Source organism: Macaca mulatta, chromosome 18 (assembly GCF_049350105.2).
Source record: "Macaca mulatta isolate MMU2019108-1 chromosome 18, T2T-MMU8v2.0, whole genome shotgun sequence".
NCBI lineage: Eukaryota > Metazoa > Chordata > Mammalia > Primates > Cercopithecidae > Macaca > Macaca mulatta.
The window spans coordinates 17081996-17105179 of record NC_133423.1 but is presented as its reverse complement, the minus strand read 5'-3'; the positions used below and the strand labels follow the sequence as shown (position 1 = coordinate 17105179).

Sequence of the window (23184 nt, the reverse complement as noted above, 5' to 3'; positions counted from 1 at the left end):
AAAGGGTGGACGTTATCTATTCTCTAATAGCCTCCTCAAATCCATTTCAGATAAACTTAAGTTTAAACAGAGTATTTGCTGTACAAATTCAACTTCAAATTCACCAGATCCCCTTCCAGCCCAATTTCCATATATCCCTATATTTACATACTTATCTTTGAGGCAGAGTTGAACCTTTGAATAAAGCAGTGAAAATAAAAAGTTCAAAAATACATTTCTTATATATTTAGTTGGTGATGATTTGTAAATACAAAACCTGTATTCTTCTTTGTAGGACTACATTGAGTGTGCCGAAAAATTATACGATGCCAAAGTGGAGCGAGTTGACTTTACAAATCATTTAGAAGACACTAGACGTAAAATTAATAAGTGGGTTGAAAGTGAAACGCATGGTGAGTATTGAAATACCCTATTTTTCTACAAGATTTGTCAGTTATATGTTAATACTGAGAACAAACGCTGGGAGTCTTTTGTACATACATGGAAGAGCTCCTAGTTCAAAGTAATGATTGCTGCTACTTAAAATTGCTTTAGTATTTGTCTGCAATGTGGTTTTGAATAATTTTAATAATTTGAATGCTTTGCACTTTTCAGAAGTTCAGTCTTTTACATTTTCTCATTTCATTGGTAAAACCTTCAGGACAAACATAGTATTGTGATCATTTCATAAATTAATAACAAGCTGAGTTAATTTGATAAATTAACCTCAATATCTCACCCTAGTTAGTGAACAAAAACTAAGTTATTATTTTATTGACATTACTTTCAATGACCACATTATTATTTTCAATGACCACAGCATAGCATTTCATTTAATAATCAACCTATTTTTTAAAGATAGGCTGGATTTTCATACTTTATTATTCCTTTATGGACTGAATCTTATTAAAGTTATAACATTCTACCGTCAAAGAAATATATTTTCATAACATTGCTTTTTCCAAGGATGTATAGTATATCTCTCATTTTAAAATGTTCTTTAATTACCAAAATAATTTATGTAACAAAGGTAGTACCTTCCAGAAAAAGTACAGCTCTTTATTGGTAAGTCTCTGTCACAACTAAAAACTGAATTCCAGCTAATGTTCTGGTTTAGTGCAAAGCAAATAAAGAAATTTATTAATCCTTGCTTTGTTCATCAACCAATTCCAAAGCTACTAGTTGTTTCATTACCTAAGGGCTGGCCTTGATTTGTACTCTAAACATTGTACCTGCATTTACTGAGCCTAGCTATGCCTCAGAAATATGAGATAAATATATCTCGCACTTTAAATGCAAACTTTCAGCAGCATACACTTAGTCCTGGGACTAAGAATACAGTGTATAAAATTTCTTTTTATTCATTCATTCCTCATTATATTCATAGTGGGTTACTTTGATGTTTAGCCATTACATGTTTCAAATATAACACTTATAAATCAAGAGAAACTATGTAATTATTCCTTTTCTAAAAGCTAGGTGGGATTCTATTTAGTATATAATATAAGGGTATCAGATTGCTAACAATTTTTTCTATTTAGAGTAGTTATTTCTCTGTCTTCCTTTCTTGTGCAAATCTATGCATAATTACTCTAATTTTTCATAAGCATATGTACTCAATATTTATTTGAGGAAACCCTTTAAAATGTTGCCAGTATTCTAAACAACCCTACCCAGGTCTTGAAGCCCATATCCTCCACACAATACCAGAACCATCCTTTTGAAAGGCAAATCAGATCCATCATGACCGTGACCTTTCTTGTCTTTCAATGAATCCTGAGCAATTATTTTCCATCACCTTCAAAATAATACAAAAGTCTTACCAGACATTCAAGCCTCTTCATTATCAGGCCCTTGCTTCCAATCTTGCCAACTTATTCTCCCCGACAAATACACCTTGCCCTTCCAGGCTTCTGTGCCTTTGAATAAATAGTCTCTGCTTTGTGGAAGCTCTCCCTGCTGCCCCCTGTCCTTCAGCTAAAGCAGAACACCACAGAAAAAGTTGGGTGCCTTTAATCTGTGCTCTCACAGTGCACTGAGATCAGACCTCGATGTTACTGGTGGGTTACAACTGCTCTTCGGATGTTGACGCTTCTGTGCTGGACTGGGAGCTCAATGATGGCACAGGCTATGTCTTTCACATTTGTAATTCAAATATGCAGAATAGTGCATAGCGTCCAGCAAAAATCTTGTTACTGTAGAATGAAGGAGGGTATTACCCTTTCAATGGATTGAAGTACTGCAGTAGCAAAAGGTGGCCTAGTCAATGCAGTAAAGGCATTTTGGTACCTACGAGCAGGGACTCTGGGGTTGTCTTCCTGGGTTGGAATCCTATTGCTATCATTTTCTTGTTGTGTGTCTTAATGTCTTTGTGCCTTAGCTTCATCAACAGGAAATGGAGACAATAATAATGCCTACCTCACAGGGATTATGTGAGGGTTAAACCAAAGATTGCATCTAAAGGGCTTAGAAAGTGCTGGACACATTAATTGCTCATAGGTTATTCTTAATATTCTTATTGGTGTTATTATGTGGTAAGAAAAAAGCTTCATACCAATTAATGGTCTTTTAAATCATTTAAAAAATTATATTAAAATAAACCTTTCTCCCCTCATTTTTTTTTTTTTTTCAAAAGGCAAAATCAAGAACGTGATTGGTGACGGTGGCATCAGCTCATCTGCTGTAATGGTGCTGGTGAACGCTGTGTACTTCAAAGGCAAGTGGCAATCAGCCTTCACCAAGAGTGAAACCACAAATTGCCGTTTCAAATCTCCCAAGGTATGTTGTCAATCTCCTGTTTAATTTAGAATTCTTCCTCAATAGTATTCCTTTGCAGGACTGTGATAGTTACATAGTAAACTCTGGATTCACCGTTTTTAACTCATTTAACTTCTTTTGCATTACCAATATTGTATGGTCAGTTGCTTTACAAAGCAAACTTTCTATTTTCCCTGTCATGCAGGCTATGAAACATCGCCAAAGGTGTCTTGTAAATTGGTATTCTTTAAAATACATTCAAAATGGAAAGAAGTGGCATGAATGTGTCTTGATATTATAATTGGAGGCCTATAAGAAAACATATGACAAAAGTGTATTTTTCATTTTTCATTATTTTAACCATGAGGTCTGCACTTAAAATCATTTACTATCAATGATTTTCCTGAGTCACAGTAGGAAATGCGTTTTCTTTTACAAGGGGAAAAGCTATGTTTAGTAAAGGTATGCATTTCCAAGAATAAGCCATATGTATTTCTCCACTTAGTTCTGTTTTTGATCTAAAACATCTTATTACCAACCTTTATAAAACATATATTCTTGGGTTTTAAAACCAGTTTGTACACAGTAATCTTTGTACAGCAGAAACAACAAAGCTCTTGCAGTCAGGAATATTGTGTTAGGATTCCTGCCTTGCTTCACAGAAGCTGCATTCCTGTTTCCTGTGTTATTCTTTTCTCTTATTTTTTTTTTATTTTAAAAAGCGTTACTATAGAATAACATTGTTTCAAACACTCTCCCTGCTGGTCCACACACCCTATGTAATGTAGCTGTAACAGACAGCTTGTAATGTAACATGCTATGGAATCTGGATCTCTGATGTCAATGTTAGTTCTCTCATATTAAAAATTGGTAACATAATCTCTTCAGCATAACCCAGATGTGTGATTCTTCCCCTGCCCCAGTGAGACATCCTGTCTGTCACATCCCAGTCCCCATGTGTATCAGGCTCAATTCTGCGGACCTGTCTCACTAAGCAGATAGATTTCATGTATGTTCTTTCTGAGGATTGGACTCTAAATCAAAAAAGGCAACATTTCCAGAGAGAGAAGGACCTTCAGTTCAAGGACAGAGAATTATCTGTCCTCCCCATGTAGGATGTTTGTTCTTAAAAGGGGATATTACAGAAATGTTGACAAGTTTGCAGATTATAACATCACTAGGAGAAAGTTTATTGTACCTCAATGGTGTCTCTAAATCGATAAATGATATTCTCAAGATAAGAGCTACTTTTTTTTTTTTTTTTTTGCCCTGGTGAATTTGAAGGACATTATCAAATACCTTGCAGGAATTTTTATTTTTCCAAGACCTCATGCTTAAATTGTGTTATTGTTGTTGTTGTTGTTTGTTTTTTGAGACAGGGTCTCACTCTGTTGCCCAGGCTGGAGTGCAGTGGTGGAATCACTGCTCACTCTAGCCTTGACTTCTTGGGCTCAGGTGATCCTCCCACCTCAGCCTCCCAAGTAGCTGGGACTACAGGCATGTTCCACCACACCCAGCTATTTTTTTTTTATTTTTTATTTTTAGTGGAGATGCGGTCTCGCCATGTTGCTCAGGCTGGTCTTGAGCTCCCAGGCTCAAGTAGTTTCCCCGGACCTCCCAAAGTGCTGGGATTACAGGCATGAGCCACTGTACCTGGTCTTAAATTGTGTAATTTTGTTAGTACTAGTCTGTATTTTACTTCTGAGAAGAGAAAAAAAACCTATAGCATTCATTTTTCACTTTAATGTTATTTAGTACATTTTCATTACTTATTATAGAGACTTTTCAGTTAAAAGACTGAGTGCAAGGCAATGTTCCAAGTGCTAGACATATTAATTCACGTAATCCTCACAACAATCCTGTATAGCAGGGATTATAGTCACTCCCATTCTATAAATGAGGAAATGGAGGCACAGAGAGGCACAGTAACTCACCCAAGGTCACACAGTTATTTTAAACTCAAGGAATCAAACTTGAAGTCTTGGCTTTACCACTAAGATTTGCACCAATGCAACCACCGTTAGTAACTTGTCAGGAAAAAATCTGCAGGATCAACTGAGCAATCATTTATTGACCAAGTACAATATTCTTGTATGTGTTTGGTTAATAAGTAAAATGAAGTGGGATTATAAATAATTTTTTGTGACTTGACTTTCAGTGCTCTGGGAAGTCAGTGGCCATGATGCACCAGGAGCGGAAGTTCAATTTGTCTGTTATCGAGGACCCGTCAATGAAGGTTCTTGAGCTCAGATACAATGGTGGCATAAACATGTACGTTCTGCTGCCTGAGAATGACCTCTCTGAAGTAAGTTACGACTGTCATTTTCACTACTGGGAAATAAGACTTTTAGGATACTGCTGATTCAGTTTTCATTGATAAACTGCAAGATTTCAGGGTATTGAGATATTACAGACTTACCTGCTTGTTAAATGATTTGACAAATATTTAAGGAGTACCTAGTACGAGCCAGACACCATTATAGTTGCTGAGATTGACTTAACTCAGTTTAGCATAATTTTAGTTGAATACTGATCAAGTTGGAATCCTCTCAAATGTCAGCTATGGAATTAAAAAGACATGAGTTTAGGTATTTTTGGTGTTCGGTCATGAATATAGTCTTTTATGTGTTATTGAAATTTTGCTAGACTGAGCATCTTTAGGCAGGTATGATGTGATACAGACCTGAGCCTTTGAGAATTAAAATGTATGGTCTCACTGTAATTGCACAAGAGGGTCTCCCTGCCTGCTGCACAGGAAAAATCAAGTCACTGAGGGCACAGCATTGTAGTAAAGAGAGTTTAATTGATGCGAAGCCGACCATGCCACCTGAGAGATGAGATCACTACTACTCAAATCAATCTCCCTGAAGGTTTGGAGGTTAGGAGTTTTCAAGGATAGTTTGGCGGGCAGGGGTCTAGGGAATAAGTGCTGTTGACTGGGTGGGGATGTAATCACAAGCGTGTGTAAAACTGTTCTCATGCACTGAGTCCACCTTTGGACTCTGTGGGGGCCACAGGACCGGTTGAGTCATGAGTCATGAGTCCAAGTGGAGTTAGTGTCAGAAATGTGAAAGTCTGAAAAGACATTTCAAAAGGCCAGTCTTAGATTCTACAATAGTGATATTATCTACAAGAGTCATTCGTGGAGTTACAAATTTTATGGCCTCCATAACAATGATTGGTTAATGTTTACTATGCCTACATCGTGGCGGAATTCAGGCCTCTCTCATAATCATAACCGTGCAGTCTTTCATTAGTTTTACAAAGGTGGTTTAGTTTTGGGAAGGGCTATTATGATTCTTGCTTTATATTTAAACTATAAACTAAATTTCTTCCAAAATTAGCTTAGCCTATGCCAAAGAATGACCAACAACAGCTTGGAGGTTAGCAGCAAGATGGAGTCAACTATGTCAGATTTCCTACTGTTGTAATTTCCAAAGGCAGTTTCATCCCTCCATGCTGCTGTGTCTCAAGTGAAAAGCAGAATTTAGGGACTGCCCTGTGACTGATGTGGCAGGAGAAATGGACCAACACAGTGCAATGGGAAGACGGTGGGGGCCGTGCAAGCCAGACACCACCACTGTATCTCAAAGCCTGATCTTTTTTCAGTCCTTTTTCTGCTTTTCCTCCTCCTGAACTTGGCTCTTTGAGTTTGATCTGCAATCTCAGAGGCCTGGACTCATCTCTCTTCTCTATTCTCTCATTTAAAAGGAATAATAGGTGCCATTTATTTAGCACCTACTACATCCCAGGCCATGTGTTCTGAGCTTCATTTACATTATCTTGTTTGATATTTACAGCAAGCATGGGAGATAGGGAAGGGAGGTTGATAGAATTTAGTCAATTTTTCTGATAGACACATATGTGTAGATATGCATATTTGTGTGTATGTATGTGCACACACATATATGTATGTCAGCTACACTGAAAAGTTACAACTACACTTAAAAGTATTCGTTTTGTTTTGACTTGGACAATAATGAATATTTGCTGTGGAATAACAGGACAGTGGAATGAATATAAAGAAATAGACATGCCTACCATCCAAGGGACATTACTATGATTTAAAAACATGACTGTAAAGCTTTGGAATGACACTTTCTACATAGACAAAGACTACTAAATTTTAGCAATAACTTTCTTTCATTACATTTTCATCTAAATTGTTTTGACATGAGAAGCAAGAGAAATGTCATAACATTGGTACTATTAAATCTAAAGTATGACCATATAAAATATTGGTCCTCATATTAAATTTATTATTCACTTGATAATCTTCATAATAATCAGATTTTAGCATACAGCAATTAGTTTAACTTGAAATAATCTGCAACAGAAAAAGTAGCCCAGACAAAGTAAGCTAACAACATAGTTTTGTTCTTGCATTTACTGTCTGAATTTTCCTTTTCTGTAATAGATTTACCTAATAATGTTCGAATCTGACTATTATAAACCTACCTACTATACAATCTTAAATACCTGCATAATCCTTCATAACCAGATAATGATGAGGAAGTTGGATCTCAGTGCACTAAATGAAAAAAAAATTCCAACAGGGTAAAATTATATTACAGATTAACCACAAAACTGGATAATTAACGCAAAAAATTCAAATTAGACTAAATTTGACTGTACAAATTTAGGTCCTTGATAAGAATACAAGTTGAATTTAATATCAGTAAAAAGTTGTTTAAGATTGAAGTTGAGCCTGAATTTGAGAAGAAATGTCCTTACGTAAGATTTCTAAACAGTGTTTATGAAAAATCTTCTTATTCTAAATTGAGAATTTGTGATCAATTCTCAGTATTCAAGAGCTGGTGAATTGGCTTTGTGAATTGTTTGTAGGCAGCGATGCTGCTGGAGAGAGAGATAAGGACTCTTCTGGCTGTGTAACTAAGGTTGCTTGCTTTGCCTTCAGGCATATCGAACTACAGCCTCCTGCACTTCAGTTGCCTCATCTGTTGAGAACAAGAAATTGATTTGATACAGTATGGGTAACTGTACTGGGAGATATTGATCACCCAAACCTTCGAGGCTGGAGCTCTGGGCTCCTTGCCTCAGGCCACATGGGATCCCTTTGGTTTACTCCACTAAGCTCTGCAGACTTTACTTTATCTATCTTTCATGATGAGGAGATGGCTAGGAAACATTGATTTAAATGACCACTGGGCTCCTTTCTCCCTCTGATGGCCTCAGATTCTCAGGTTCCTTCACCTGTCTTTTGCTCCACTTTAGTTGTATCTGCTCATGGGTGAACAGAGAGTGGAATTGCCCTAGGATGCAAATAAATCATGCCTTCTCCTAGTAGAGCAAATTAAACATTGGATTTGTTAAAAAGTACTTGAACTATTCATTTTAATCATATTCTGTTTCAAGACTTCCAAGGACCGATTCATGTACTTGAACACAAATATCCAGGAAGGGATAAATTATAGAAAACTATGTATCTTTGTAGCTATTGTTTCATCTATCACTTAACCATATGATTCTAAATTATCTTTGAATTATTTTTACAGATTGAAAACAAACTGACCTTTCAGAATCTAATGGAATGGACCAATCCAAGGCGAATGACCTCTAAGTATGTTGAGGTATTTTTTCCTCAGTTCAAGATAGAGAAGAATTATGAAATGAAACAATATTTGAGACCCCTAGGGCTGAAAGATATCTTTGATGAATCCAAAGCAGATCTCTCTGGGATTGCTTCAGGGGGTCGTCTGTATATATCAAGACTGATGCACAAATCTTACATAGAGGTCAATGAGGAGGGCACCGAGGCTACTGCTGCCACAGGAAGTAATATTGTAGAAAAGCAACTCCCTGAGTCCACGCTGTTTAGAGCCGACCACCCATTCCTATTTGTCATCAGGAAGGATGACATCATCTTATTCAGTGGCAAAGTTTCTTGCCCTTGAAAATCCAACTGGTTTCTATTACAGCAGTCCCCACAACATCAAAGAACCACCACAAGTCAATAGATTTGAGTTTAATTAGAAAAATGTGGTGTTTCCTTTGAGTTTATTTCTTCCTACCATTGGTCAGCAGATGACACTGGTGACTTGTCCCTTCCTAGACACCTGGTTGATTGTCCTGATCCCTGCTCTTAGCATTCCACCACCATGTGCCTCGCCCATTTCTAATTTCATTGTCTTTCTTCCCACACTCGTTTCTTCCCCATGACCCATCTGGAAATTATGGAGAGTGCTCAACTGGGAAGGAGAATGTAGAAGTAGCCCTAGGGATCCTTTTTGAAACTCTACAGTTATTGCAGATATTCTAGCTTCATTGTAAACAATCTAGGAAATAAGCCCAGCTGCTTTCTAGAAATAAGTGTGAAGGATAAATTTTTGTTGTTGACCTATGAAGATATTAGAGTTTACCTTCATACGTTTGATTTTAAATCAATGTATAATCTAGATGGTAAAAAATATAGAATTGGGATTGAGGACCAACCAAAATATTTCATTAATGCTTTCAATTGACAAATTTTGGCCTTTCTTTAATAAGACTTAATATGTACATAGTTTTTTCAAATATTAAAGATCTTTTAACTGTTGGCAGTTGTGATTTACAGAATCATATTTCATATGCTGTGTAGTTTATAAGTTTTTTCTCTATTTATCAGAATAAAGAAATACAACATACCTGTACAGTGTGATTGTTTTCCTCTGACCAATTGTAGGACAACTAGGGCTTTCTTTGTTTTCTAGGCAAAGCAAGCAAGCAAGCAAGCAAGCAAGAATTCTTTTATAATATGTTTGATTTGATACAATGTGGCTCATTTATTACACATAAAATTGCTTATACAGATACATAGATTGATTAACTAATTTTAAATAGTAGGATTTAAATACATGAGGAAAAATGATTTGTATATATGAATATTTATAGTAAGCCATCTGTAATTTTATAAACAGAAGAAAAATAAATTGAGAATCATAAGATCATGGAACTTACTTATGAATTTGTAAACAATGAGAGCCCACTGAATTATATTTTCATCAAAAAAGACTTTTACCTGAATAGGAACCGTATAAATCAATGATAGCCTATTGCATGGCTCTGCAGTGCTTAATACCAGACCTTGCAGATACCTAATTTTCAACAAATACTGTGGAATCTAAAAATATGATATAAATGAGTAAATTTGACATGACTTGAAATATGTAGAAAATCTCTTGACCAAAATAATTTAACCACTAACCTGCAGCGCCCGAACTATTACACCTTTCAGGGACATTTATGGAGAGTGAATTTAAGTGGCATGTTTTGAGAGAGGAATTGATTTTTCTGATTACCGTTCCCATCTACTACCATTCAAAGCACGACCTTAGGAAACAGGTGATGGGAACATGTATTCAGATGGTGGCCATATTGTGTTGGGGGTTAGGTATCAACACAGGGACTTGGGGAGACCACAAACATTCACACCATAGCACTATAGACAAACTAAATACAAACTTTCCTTGCAATTTTGGTTGGTTGGTCTTGCCCATATGTCCACCTCATGTTTAAGGGTCCTAACTTATTCAGAGAATGGCTATATTGTGTAGTCATGATCTAGGCTTTAGATCATGAAAGTGGAACTTTCATAAGCTTGAAACAGCTTCTGAAACTGTGGTGCCTGTGGAATCATCGACCTTTTCTGTTGAATGTTGTCAAACATCAGGTTCAATGGTAGCAAATGTAGCATCTGTTCAGCTCCTCTCTTACCATTGAAATTCGTGCTTCCTGGGACAGGATTCATGTCTGACTTGTTTATTATCCTCACAGTCCCAGAGCAATACTTGATATATGGTAGGTGCTCAGTATATTTTTAGAATAAATATACTCATTAGTTTCAGAAACATGATTTGAGATGGAAAGACCACTTTAGTATAAGGCCATGTCACTGACCTTGTAATGGATTCTTTTCTATACAAAGATGACTTTTCGTCTTTCAGGGTCATAATTCTTTAATCTGTTTATTAACCACAGATATTTGCAGGGTTCTTCTCCTCTTTTTCAAAATTCCTTCTATATGTAATTCCATACAGTCACGTGGCTTCAATAATTGCTGATGACAACTACCTATATGCTTAACTTCATCCTGATTCACAATTGCCTCCTGGTAAATCCACCTGAATGTCCTAGAGTGAAACTAAGCATTTGTAAGAGGAAATACTCATTTCCTTGAGTTTGTTAGACAGTCTTTGGTGTTCATTTTGGTCCATTGTCTAAAACTCAAGCATGAAACATCAAGATGATCCTTGTATCTTCCTTCTTTTCCACAATGGAACTGTTTTTTGGTATTACCATGAAAACTACTCTTGAATATATCCCTTTTTCTTCTTTTTCATCAACACTGACCTTGTTGAGGCTGCATTTCTTCTCTAGATTGGTCTTGTATCTGATCTACCTGTCTCTTGTGACTCTTACTTTTCTCTGACTTTTAAACTTAAAGTTGTGAAGATATTCTATGTTTTCATCTATAAATGCCAGTTTTCTACCTAAAATACAGATCAGATTAAGTTCATATTCTTATAAAACACTGACAGCTCTTCACCCTCTTAGGATAGAGTTTAAACTTCCTAGTACGATATTCAAAGCCTTCCCACAATGTTACTCTATCTTCCTTTTCCTATTTGTTTTTGCCACTCCCTGCCAAAGACTCTAACCTGGAGGTGCCTTGTACTATTTGGAAACCAAATCCACTACTCTCACATTGCTTAGCTTGTCCCATCTGACTGGGATGCGCTCTCTATCTTTGTTTGGTAAGACTCGTTTAATTGTTCAAGAAACTGGCCATGTTCACGTTCTCTGTACAGCTTTCCACTCAGCTGGACTCAAAGAACACATTGTGCATCCTTGCGTGAGAGCTGGGTTCAGATTTCTTGCCATGTCCTGTTTGTGTGTGTGCATGTTTATATGTGTATGTGTGTGCATGTGTGTGGAGTGGTATCTCACTAGATAATAAACTCTTTAAGGACAGAAAATGGCATGTGGTAGGTATCCCTTTCTCATTTTAAATGAAAAAACTCCCTTAGAGTCCTAAGAAAGAAACAAAATCAGAGTACAAGTGCAGACTCTATCCAGCCCTAATTCCCACCTCCACCACCAGAGGCTCCTGAGAACTTTCTGTGTCCTGCTAGTCACATGCCAAAGCCTGTATGAAGGCATAATCTGGATTTCTGAGGTGGGAGAAGAAGCACTACTGGATCTTCGGTTATTAGAGGGGTAGGAAGAAGTGTGTTTCATTCCTCTCTCAATGCCCAGGCGAAGCATTACTGTCATCATCTTCACCATCATTTTCTTCATTGCCATTCCTGCTTCATCACTTATAAAACACTTTCCCAGGCTTCATCTCAATTGTCAGAACACTTGTGTAAGGTGGGAGTTACTCTGATGATTATTGTTATTCCTATTTCGTAAGAAAAATAATGTTCAGAGAGGCAAGGCAATTTCCCAGGATCATGTGTGCTGTTTCCATCAGAACATGCTCACTTGTGCCTCAGCTGTGCTCAGAGTCCTCTCATCTCATGCCCCAGATGTCACATGGCTCACTTCTTCCCTGGCATTCCTACTGACTGATCAAGCATCGCTGATGACCTCAGATTTTCCTGGAACACCACACCTCTTACAAACTTGGACAAGTCCATAATGGTTATGTGTTCTTATGTTTGGGTCGTTTAGACATTTAGGTGATTTCCCTTGGCTTGATATTGCTTATAATAATCTTCCTGAGAGGTTATATAACAAGAATAATATTGCAAACCCTCCAAATAATAAACTCTTCAGTATGAACTCACTGAGAGAAAAGGCAGCTTCTGCCCCCTTTGTAATCTCTGGCACATTGTAGACAACTTCACTGACTGATGGATGCTAGTTATCCAGGGAAAGGCAGTATATGTATCTTTAATCATTTGGACATTTCTTGACACGAATGTTTTATTTCTATTCCTGCAGACAACCCTAGAATGTGTGAAAACCCATGGCTAGAATAGTATTTATAAACATAAACCTCCTCTTAGATATCAGCAGCACCTTCAAAAAAGAAAGCCACAGAAGTCTTACCTAATAAAACAGGTAACAGCCTGGCTAACAAAACTTAATTGCATAGTTGGACATTCCTTGATATGCTTTGTTCCTTGCCTATAGCATTGTGAACCAAAACAAGAATTCTATTGTCCTTGAAATATAAGAATACTTTAGTGAAACTAAAGTGACCAATAGTTTGACTCTAATGAATGATGTATAATTTAAACAAAGCAAAATAACCTAACTCTATATTATTAGTTCTTTGAGAAGAAAGAAAAAGTGATCAGAATGGAAAGGAAAATGTGGATGGAACAGAAATTCTTTCTAGACATTTGAAACGCAATCTATTTTACATTATACTGTTCTCCCACCCCGTGGTTGTGCCTCTTCAAACCATACCCTTCAGTGTGACTAAGAGTCTTAGTCTCAGGCTAGAAGGAGTGGTCACAATTTCCACAGGTATAGCAGGGAGATAAATGTGATAAGTAAGGGCAGATGAGCTATGGACGTGTGAAGCAGGGGTTTCTACACCAGTCCTGAAGTTTGGGAAGACTTCCTGGAGGAAGGGATGCTGTGGCTCAGATGTGGAACAACGAGTAGGAGTAGGAGGAATGGGAGGAGGAGAGAGGGTTCCAGTGGATGCAACAGCATGATTCAGGGCCCTCAGTGAAAGACCACAGGCTCCTCGGACTCTGCAAGGATGTAGAGGGCATAAGCGCAGTGAAAGGTGGGCTGGGGAGGGGCAGCAAGCAGGCCACAGAGGGCCTTGGACAGTAGGATGAAGAGTTTGCTGTGGTTCTAAGATGACTGCAAAGGCATTGAAGGGCTCTAAGGAGAGGAGTGAACCTCTCTGGTTTGAATTTCTGAAGGCGTATGTTTGCTGATTTCTGGGTATGGGGCTAGAGTGTTACGAGACTTGACAGGGAGAACTGGACAATAGTCCAGGTGAGAAGTGATGGTGGCCTAACCCAGAAGATGGATCTTGGGAATGCACATAGTGAATGAAGGTGACAGATTTGGGAGGCAGCCTGACTGGTCAGGACTTTGTGAATGACTGAACGAATGTAAAAGAGGAGGACTTCTCAAGTTTCAACTTCACAATCTTTAAACAACCATAACATCACCATCCAGAGCAGAGGGGAGGGGATGACAGAAGAAGGGGAGAAGCTGGATGGCAGGGGCATCCCGCAAGGCCACTAGAGCTGTTATTGTAACGCTTATTTACTTTTGAAATAAGCACTCCTTTTGAAAATCAGATTTAGGGATACCCAAAAATGCACACAGAAAGAATTTATGTATATAATTTTGGCTGGGCGCAGTGGCTCACGCCTGTAATCCCAGCACTTTGGGAGGCCGAGGCGGGCGGATCACAAGGTCAGGAGATCGAGACCACGGTGAAACCCCGTCTCTACTAAAAATACAAAAAATTAGCCGGGCGCGGTTTTGGGCGCCTGTAGTCCCAGCTACTCGGGAGGCTGAGACAGGAGAATGGCGTGAACCCGGGAGGCGGAGCTTGCAATGAGCCGAGATCGCGCCACTGCACTCCAGCCTGGGGGACAGAGCGAGACTCCGTCTCAAAAAAAAAAAAAAAAAAAAAAAAAAAAAGAATTTATGTATATAATTTTAAGAAGTTCAAAGAGTTCCTGAATCCCACTCACAGATTCCCTAGGTTACAAATCCCTGTCACTTATACCTAAATTAGGGCATACCGGATGGGAGCCATCCATTGTAGCACAAAGAAAGCCAAGTGTAAGAGCCATGGACCACTAGATAGATGCAGTTTCTATGCGACTCGGGCTCTAGGGGTGACCATGTCCAGTGATCTGTGCCTTGAAACATCCTGTACAATAGGAAGAGATGCACCACCTCACTCCTAACTATTAATTAGAGTCTTTATAGATAATAGACTTTATAGGCAAGAGCAACCTGTAAATGTTTCATTAAAGATAATAGCATAGATGTCATTGACCACACCCAGCCACCTCTTTGCAAATAACCTCTGGTTCTGTGACTAGACATTTAGTGAATATTAACCTTTTAAAAAGAGTCTGTTCCTTGGGTCTATCAGTGAACAGTGTCTCTAGATGCATCAGGATCTCTGAGAAGTTGATAGCATTTATTCTTTCATTATGAATTCCTTTTTTTCCCCTCTTCCTCCTTGAATCCAAATCCTCCTTAAGACTGTAGATGAGAGAAGTCAGGTTCTTCAAACTGCTGGACGACCTGATTTAAGGTGTGTTTCTTTGAGCCTAGAGAAGATTTTAATATTCATTTTATAGTTCACCTCTCTCCAGAGCAAGATGAATACTGTCCCCTTCTCTCAAGTGTTTCCACACAAGTCCTTAGCTCCTCAATGAGTGATCCCCCGTCTCCTGTCTCTGTTTTAAATGGCTCCTTTGAGTGAGGTGAGTTGGCTCTCTGAAAGAGCTAGGTCTTCTTGAGAATATAGACCATGCATCCTGGATGTCTCTCACTAACGTCAAGCAATTTTTTAAATTTCTGCCTTAAAAGAATTATTCAGAAGCAAGTTGCTTAATTTTTGTGTATATGTGTATGTTTGAAAGATCTTCTTGATATTGATTTCTATTTTTAATGCATTGTGGTCTGAGATTGTGCTTGTTATAATTTCAATTTTTTTAATTTATTGAGACTTGCTTTATGATCAAGCATGCAATTGATCTTAGAATATGTTCTATGTGCAGATGAGAAGAATGTGTAGTCTGTGGTTGATTGGTGGAGCATTCTGTGCGTGTCTATTAGGTCCAATTGGTTGGGTGTCGAGTTCAAATACAGAATTTCGTTGTTAGTTTTCTGTGTCAATGATTGGTCTAACAGAGTCACTGGGGTGTTGAAGTCTCCCAGCATTATCGTGTGACTGTCTAAATATTTTCATAGGTCATGAAGGGCTTGTTACGGATCTGGGTGCTTCAATGTTGGGTGAATATATATTTAGGATAGCCAAGTCTTCTTGTTGACTTGAACCCGTTATCATTATATAATGCCCTTCTTTGTCCTTTCTGAATGGTGTTGATTTAAAATCTGTTTTATCTGATATAAGAGCAGTGACTCCTGTTCCTTTTTTTGTTTTTTGTTTGCATGGTAAATCTTTCTCCATCCCCTTACTCTGAGCCTTTGGGTGTCCTTACATGTAAGATGGGTTTCTTGAAGACAACAGACAGTTTGGTATTGCCTTTTTATCCAGTTACCATTCTATGCCTTTTAAGTGTAGCATTTAGACCATTTATATTCAGGGTTAATATTGATTTGTGAGAGTTTTATTTTGTTATTGTGTTTACATCAGGTTGTTTTGTAGGCTTGATTGTGTAGTTGCTTTATAGTGTCTCTGGGCTGTGTGTTTAAGTGTAGTTTTATGGTAGCAGGTGTCATTTTTTCATTTTCATGTTCAGCACTCTCTTAGGACCTCTTGTAAGGCTGGTCTAGTTGTAATGAATTCCCTCAGCATTTGCTTGTCTGAAAAGGATTCTATTTCTCCTTCACTTAGGAAGTTTAGTTTGGTGGGATATGAAATTATTGGTTGGAATTTCTTTTCTTTAGGAATGTTGAAAATAGGCCGCCAATCTCTTCTGACTTGTTAAGGTTTCTGCTAAGAGTTCTGCTGCTAGCCTGATGGGGTTCTTTTTGTACATGACCTGCCCTTTCTCTCTAGCTGCCTTTAAGATTTTTTTTCTTTCATGTTTTCCTTGGTGAATCTGATGACTATGTGCCTCAGAGACGGTGGTCTTGTATAGTATCTCACCAAGGTTCTCTGTGTTTCTTGAATTTGTATGTCAATCTAACAAGATTGGGGAAAGTTTTGTGGACTATATGTTCAAATATGTTTTCCAAGTTGCTTACCCTCGTCCCTCTTTCAGGAATACCAATGAGTCGTAAATTCTATCTCTTTACAAAATCCCATATTTCTTGGAGGTTTGATTCATTTTAAAAATTACTTTTCTTTATTTTTGTCAGGCTGCATTGATTTAAAGAACTGGTGCTTGAGCTCTGAGATTCTTTTCTTGGCTTGGTCTATTCTACTCTGCTGTTAACACTTCTAATTATATTATGAAATTCTTGTAGTGAATTGCCCAGTTCTAGAAGTTCAGTTTGGTTCTTTCTTAAAATGTCTATTTTGTCTTTCAGCTCTTGGATTGTTTTACTGGGTTCTCTGGATTCCTTGGTTTGGGTTTCAGCTTTTTCCTGAAGCTCAATGAACTGCCTTGCCAGCTATATTCTGAATTAGATGTCTGTCATTTCAGTCATTTTAATCTGCTTAAGAACCACTGCTGGGAAGCTAGTGGAATCATTTGTAGATAAGGGGATACCTTGCATTTTTGAGTTGTAGAGATCTTCAGCTGATTCTTTTTTATCTGAAAGGGCTGGTGTTTCTTTAACTATGGCATAAGTTGAGTATAGTCAATTGGCTTTATTTCTGGATGCTTTCAGAGGGCTAAGCCTCTGTACAAGACCTTTATTTGTGGTTGGATTCTTGCCCTGAGTGTCGTGGGAATGTCTATTGGAAGAATAATTTTTGATGTGATTTGGGCTGTGATCCAGTGGATGTTGCTTAAGAGTGATGGCTAGCAGATAGGCCCTTACTCAGTTGCATGGCTATTTTGTGTTTCCACGTGTTAGTAGCCATGCTCTGTGGTGGGGATGCAGAGAGATGACCCCCTCACTAGGTTCACTCCTGGGCCTCAGGAGAGCCCCCTCCAAACACTGGTACTGTGTCTGTTTTTTTTATTGGGTTAACAGGGCTGTGGGGCTCCCTCAGGCAGATGCCATGGCTAGGAGATAGGCCACACTCTTCCTGGTCTGGTCTTATATAGGGAGGCACATCCTGTTCCCATGCCAGCCTGCAAACCCATGAGTCTCACCCCTCTCAGTATTATGAGAGTGGGTGGGGTGTCCTTCTCCAATTGAGTGTTAGCCATAGATTACTGCAGCCCTGGAGTGCCAGGACTGGCCTGAAGCTCTGTCTTCTGGACCCTTGGAGTCAGGCAACAGATGTGAAGTGCTCCCTGGCCACAGGGAAGTACTCAAGTGGAGCCACTGGTAAAACACTCTTACTAAGTAGTGAAGGCTGTGTTGTGCACCTGCTTCTGTGGGAGTGGCCAGGCAGCGTCCCTGGGGGGGCCTGTCAGGCATGAGAGCCTGCAGAACAGAAGTACCCCAGTCCTTCTTGGCCCTGCAGTCAGTCAGCTGGGGCTAGAGCTACTCAGAGGGAGATGGGGTCCCCTTGGGGATTGGCACCTCTGACATCTTGCTGCTGCAGCTGCAACATGTGCAAAACTCCCTGGATTCTGCCCAGGTTGGAGCTGGGTCTCTGCCTACTCTCCAGGGAGCTCCTCCTGCCAGCTCAAATGTTTATAAGGGGCATGAGATCTCTTGTAGCTAAGATCCCAGAGGTCTGTGGCAAGAGTGGGATGCCCCTCCATCCCTACACTCACCCCTTCCCTAGAAACTGCTCAGGCCTAGAAACTAGCCCTAGCATTGAGCAACCCCATGCAGGGTTCCTAGCTTCCTCCTCTTCAGGCTTGGTGTCTGCATCTTTTCTCTATCAACTGTTGGTGTTGCTACTCCAGAGATCTCCTCAAAGTATGTCGGTTTACTGAATATTTTGTTCTCTCTTCGTGGGGGCAATGCCTACTGGCTGTGTTAACTGGCCATTTTGTCTCTATCTGTCAAATTAGAGGGAAAGGTGCTGGAAAATTAGAGGAAAATTGGCTCTTAGAATTCTGAATTTGGTGTTTTCTAGATGTGTGGACTTGAGCAAGTCAGGTAGCCCTCCTAAGCTCCCTTCAGTTTCTCCACTTGTAGGATTTGGGGGCAGATCCTTTTCTTTTCAAATCCATGACTCCTCTTTGGGTTAAATCTATATTTCTTAGAAGGGCCAAGGAAGATAACATTATTGAGTGACTTTTCTCTTTGGAGGCTGTTGATTCATTGCCACATTTAACAAACACCGTAGAAGTGTAAGGTATCTTCTATTATCCCTAGTTTATGTATACAGGTGCAGAAAAGTTAAGTAAGTTGCCACATACATAGCAAAAGACAGGTTTTGTATTAGAACTCAAATTTGTCTGATTTAAGCTTTCCATTATAAGGACCCATGACTGGGCATTTCAACTGATTGTCCCTACAGCAGAGCAAACACGCTTCTGGGATTCTGTGGGTCTCATTAGAATGATTCATATGAGTTAGCAAGGGACAGGCTTCTCAGTTGAGTGAAGAGGAAAAACCAATAAGTCGGTATTTTGCAAGCTCTTAGAAATATGGCCATGCCTTTACCTTTATTTATATTTTCTTGTGACTTGAACCCTATCTGACCCCCAATTTTCCTTCTCTCCCATTTCTTCCCAGTTGCGTGACCTTCTAGTCCCGGGACAACTAGGCAACAGAGACACATGGTGTCTTAGAGGCTTTTATTTCTGTATTGATGTGACCAGAGTGTTAGCTTTCCAAACAAGTGGTAAAATTTCTGGTCTCTGAGAAATGTCAACCACCCAGCCAGTCAAAGTATTTAAGCTGACTCTTGTCTGTGTAGTAATTCTTAAGGCAGTTTTATTGGAACCACATCCCTGTGCTGAGAGAGTTGCTGCAGGGCCTCCGGATGCTGGCAAGACACAACGTAAATTAAATCTTTCAGAAGAAAGGATTATGACTTTCCCATTCATATTCTCACCCAAACCCAGCAACCACAAGTTTTCCTTTTCATGTTTTTTTTTTTAAAGGAATCTTTCATAACGAGTGTCTTCCCCGTTTTAAAACCTGCAGGATGAACAAGGCATTTTCCTGTTTTCCTCAGACTTTTTGACTTTGCTTGACTGAGATGCTCCATTTGCATCAACAGCAGAGGGCAGAAACACTTTACTTCTGATACTTTAGGAGCTCTCTGGAGCTATGATGTGACGTAAGACAGAAATACAGCCACCAAAAGATTTGTTCCCTGCTGTATCCAAAGACCTGAGCGGGTGTCTCAAGCAGGGCCAGGAATAGGGTGAGGCAAAGGAGGCTGCTAAGGTGCAAACCTTAAGGAGACACTGACTCTCAGGTACCAGCCCTGTACTCTATGACCTTGAGTGTTACTGCCTCCTTAAATGTTATACAAAGTGTGACTCATTCTTAAAGAGAAGCTCACTCTCGGCATCTCAGGGCCCTGCAAGGACAGAGTCCACACAGTACAGCAGGGACTCCTTAGGGTCTCCCCTCATCTTAGTCCCAGCACTAATCCCAAGGGGCCATAGACCCCACCGTGGTTCTTTAACGCAGCAGCCACAGGCAAGGAAGGGAGATGCAGAACACGGTACATGGGCTCCCATTGCCTGATTCCATCTGCAACTGACTTCAGTGCAGGCGCCAGGCAGCAGCAGCAATGTTGAACTTCCCGAGTTGTTATCTAGCCTTATTCCTCCAGACAGTGCCCAGTGCAAGGGAGGATTCAGTGAATGGAGGAAGGCAGGAATGAAGGAATGTTCTTCCTGGAATTCTCTCACATGGCTTTGTGTTAGCTCTCTGAAGAGACTCAGAGTTCCAAAACCCTAGTTTGGCTGTGAGCAACCACTTCAGAAAGGCATTAAGCCCAGGTGTGCTCCGCCAGTTCCAAAAACCTTAGACCAGGAAACTGTCTCTCAGTGAGTATTTGAAGATGACTCCAAAGAAGAAAGTAGAATATTCATTCTATAGGATGATAATATGCTTAGTTATATTTTTCCCCACCTTAAAAATATAGATAAAATAGTATACTCCTTTATTTATGTTGATGGCACTGCCAACCCACTGTGAAAGGATGTGCACTTTGAGATGTTTTTCCAATGGGAAATGGGGATGGGAATTCGCTTTGGCTGGTGCATACTTACCCTCTCCTTTAGCACCTTTTGTGACCTTCTGCAAGATGCAGTGAGGTCATGTGTCTATTGGAATCAAAATTATAACATTGTCTTTTTTGTTACTACTCTGACAAAGGGAAGTAAACTAAGCTAACAATAACCACAGCAATAGTAACAAAATGGCCATACTTGACCACCATTTGCAGGCACTGTCCTGGGAACCCCGTAAATATCACATGATTTAATCATTGCACTAATCCTATAAGGAAGCTGTTATTTAAGCACTTTTCCAGAAAAGGAAATAAAGGCCAAAAGATCTTAGGTAACTGGCCATAAAATTAGAATATGGCAGAGTTGGAAATGCATTTGGTTATAAAATCTGCATTAGTTTTGCTTCCCCAAAGTCCCTCTCTGAGCACTTATGTTGACAAAATAAAAGTAAGTCTTGCCCTAATTTGAAATAAACTGTTAAATAGTGGTGTTTCAATTTATATTTTTGTTGTTGTTGTTGATGTTTGCCTTTGTATTCCAGGTGCAGGTAGAGAAAGACGCTCTTTCAGTGCAGCAAATGCACAATTCTGCTTTCATGTCTTTAAAGAAATGAGTTATGGCCACACAACTGAGAATCTCTTCTTTTGTCCCTTGACTGTCCTGTCTCTCCTGGCTGTGGGGCTCTTTGGAGCCAGAGGCAACAGTGTATCTCACAGGGAGAAGGTGCATCGCAACACACTTTCAGTCATGTCTAGAAGACAATCAGGTTACAATTTCAAACATTGTCATGATATGGAGATTTTATGGATGCTGGGCTCTGTAAACACAAGAGAAGGTCCACTCTCGCCTAAAGTTTCCTAGGAAATTGCCTCCTTCAAAAAAGGGTGTAAAAGGTAAGAGTGTCCCCAGCTTTCTTCTGTGGAGCAGTTGAAGAAGGGATAGCCAAGGCTGGAAGGAGGAGACACACTCAATGAGGCCAACCTGGCCCATGGAAAATTGGGAGTCCCCAGCTCCATCCCTTCCTGTACATTCTTAGCTCCCAAGTGCCATCCTGCTATGAGTCAGCAGCCCAAAATGCTTCCCAAAATTCAGGCCCTTTTAACTTCCTCTCTTCTACTTCCTCTTATGTGTTCCGTTTTCTCAAAACACAATCTGGGTGCCAGGTGGACTGAAATTAATGTGTTTTAAGACACAAGTGGATAACTCAAGTCAGATGATAAGTATACAATGTTCAGGATTGTGCAAAATTGTGCTCTGTGCATCATAAATGACCAGTGCCTCTAGCACCCAGTACTAAGGAGCCTTTAAAAAACTATTTTTGCCCGTTGACTATATAATTGCTGGATGAATAAACAAATGACTACAGATCACATAAAGAATATTTCACAAGGCTTCTGTCCCCAAGAGGCTCATAATCTAATGAAAGAATTTACAATCCACACAATTACACTTCTAAGAGTAAATAGTGCTGCAACTCAGTTGAGAATTTCAAGTGAGTGGAGAAGATATTTCTTAGTAGGGATCTTTCAATTTGCCTTAATTATCTCTCTACTTCATTTTAGAGGGAATAATTAACTAGCGGAACAAGGCTTCTCCCAATTTGGGTTTTAAACTGGAAGTTAATTGAGAAGCTGTAATAGAATACGGCATTTAATGTTATTTTTAAAAACAAGAGGCCGGGCGCGGTGGCTCAAGCCTGTAATCCCACCACTTTGGGAGGCCGAGATGGGCGGATCACGAGGTCAGGAGATCGAGACCATCCTGGCTAACACGGTGAAACTCCGTCTCTACTAAGAAATACAAAAAATAGCCGGGTGAGGTGGCAGCGCCTGTAGTCCCAGCTACTCAGGAGGCTGAGGCCGGAGAATGGCGTGAACCCGGGAGGCGGAGCTTGCAGTGAGCTGAGATCCGGTCACTGCACTCCAGCCTGGGCTACAGAGCGAGACTCCGTCTCAAAAAAAAAAAAAAAAAAAAAAAAAAAAACAAGAAAAATTGGCCAGGAGTGGTGGTTCACGCCTGTAATCCCAGCACTTTGGGAGGCTGAGGTGGGCGGATCACTTGAGGTCAGGAGTTCAAGACAAGCCTGGCCAACATGGTGAAACCTTGTGTCTACCAAAAATACAAAAATTAGCCAAGCAAGGTAGCAGGCACCTGTAATCCCAGCTACTCGGGAGGCTGAGGCAAGAGAATCGCTTGAACCGAGGAGGCAGAGGTTGCAGTGAGCGAGATCGCACCATCACACTCCAGCCTGGGGGACAAGAGTGAGACTTCGTCTCAAAAAAAAAAAAAAAAAAAACGGAAAAGAAAAATTAAATGTAAAAGCTGTTGTGTGTTCCATTTGTTTCTCTTTCCGTGCATTCGAATAGCTCCTGAGTGACTCACTCATAATATGTGTTTGGTAAGTATATATTTGTGGAGACAGAGACATAGTTGAGAATGAGGAAGCTGTGGGAATCTTTGCAATCATCTTGGGATGTGGACGCATGGGGTAGAATCGCTGTGTCCTCACCCCCTTTCTTCATCGTGAGAGACTGGCTGGAAGCCTTGGCTGCACTTGTGCTGCCTCAGGTTTTGCAACCAGAGATATGGTGTGGCCTGCAGTGCTGCGGGCACA

At 39.7% G+C, this 23184-nt stretch overlaps 1 protein-coding gene across 2 annotated transcripts in view; it reads left to right on the top strand.

Moving 5' to 3' along the window:
* SERPINB7 (serpin family B member 7) overlaps positions 1 to 9380 on the top strand; it is a 54602-nt gene extending 45222 nt beyond the window's left edge. For both annotated transcript variants that reach the window (XM_077975025.1, XM_028838061.2), the window contains exons 5-8: positions 275 to 392; positions 2615 to 2757; positions 4895 to 5041; positions 8253 to 9380. In XM_077975025.1, coding sequence (XP_077831151.1) covers positions 275 to 392; positions 2615 to 2757; positions 4895 to 5041; positions 8253 to 8651 — 807 coding nt within the window. In that variant the 3' untranslated portion in view covers positions 8652 to 9380. The remainder of the gene's footprint in view (positions 1 to 274; positions 393 to 2614; positions 2758 to 4894; positions 5042 to 8252) is intronic.
* The last annotated feature ends 13804 nt before the right edge of the window (positions 9381 to 23184 follow it).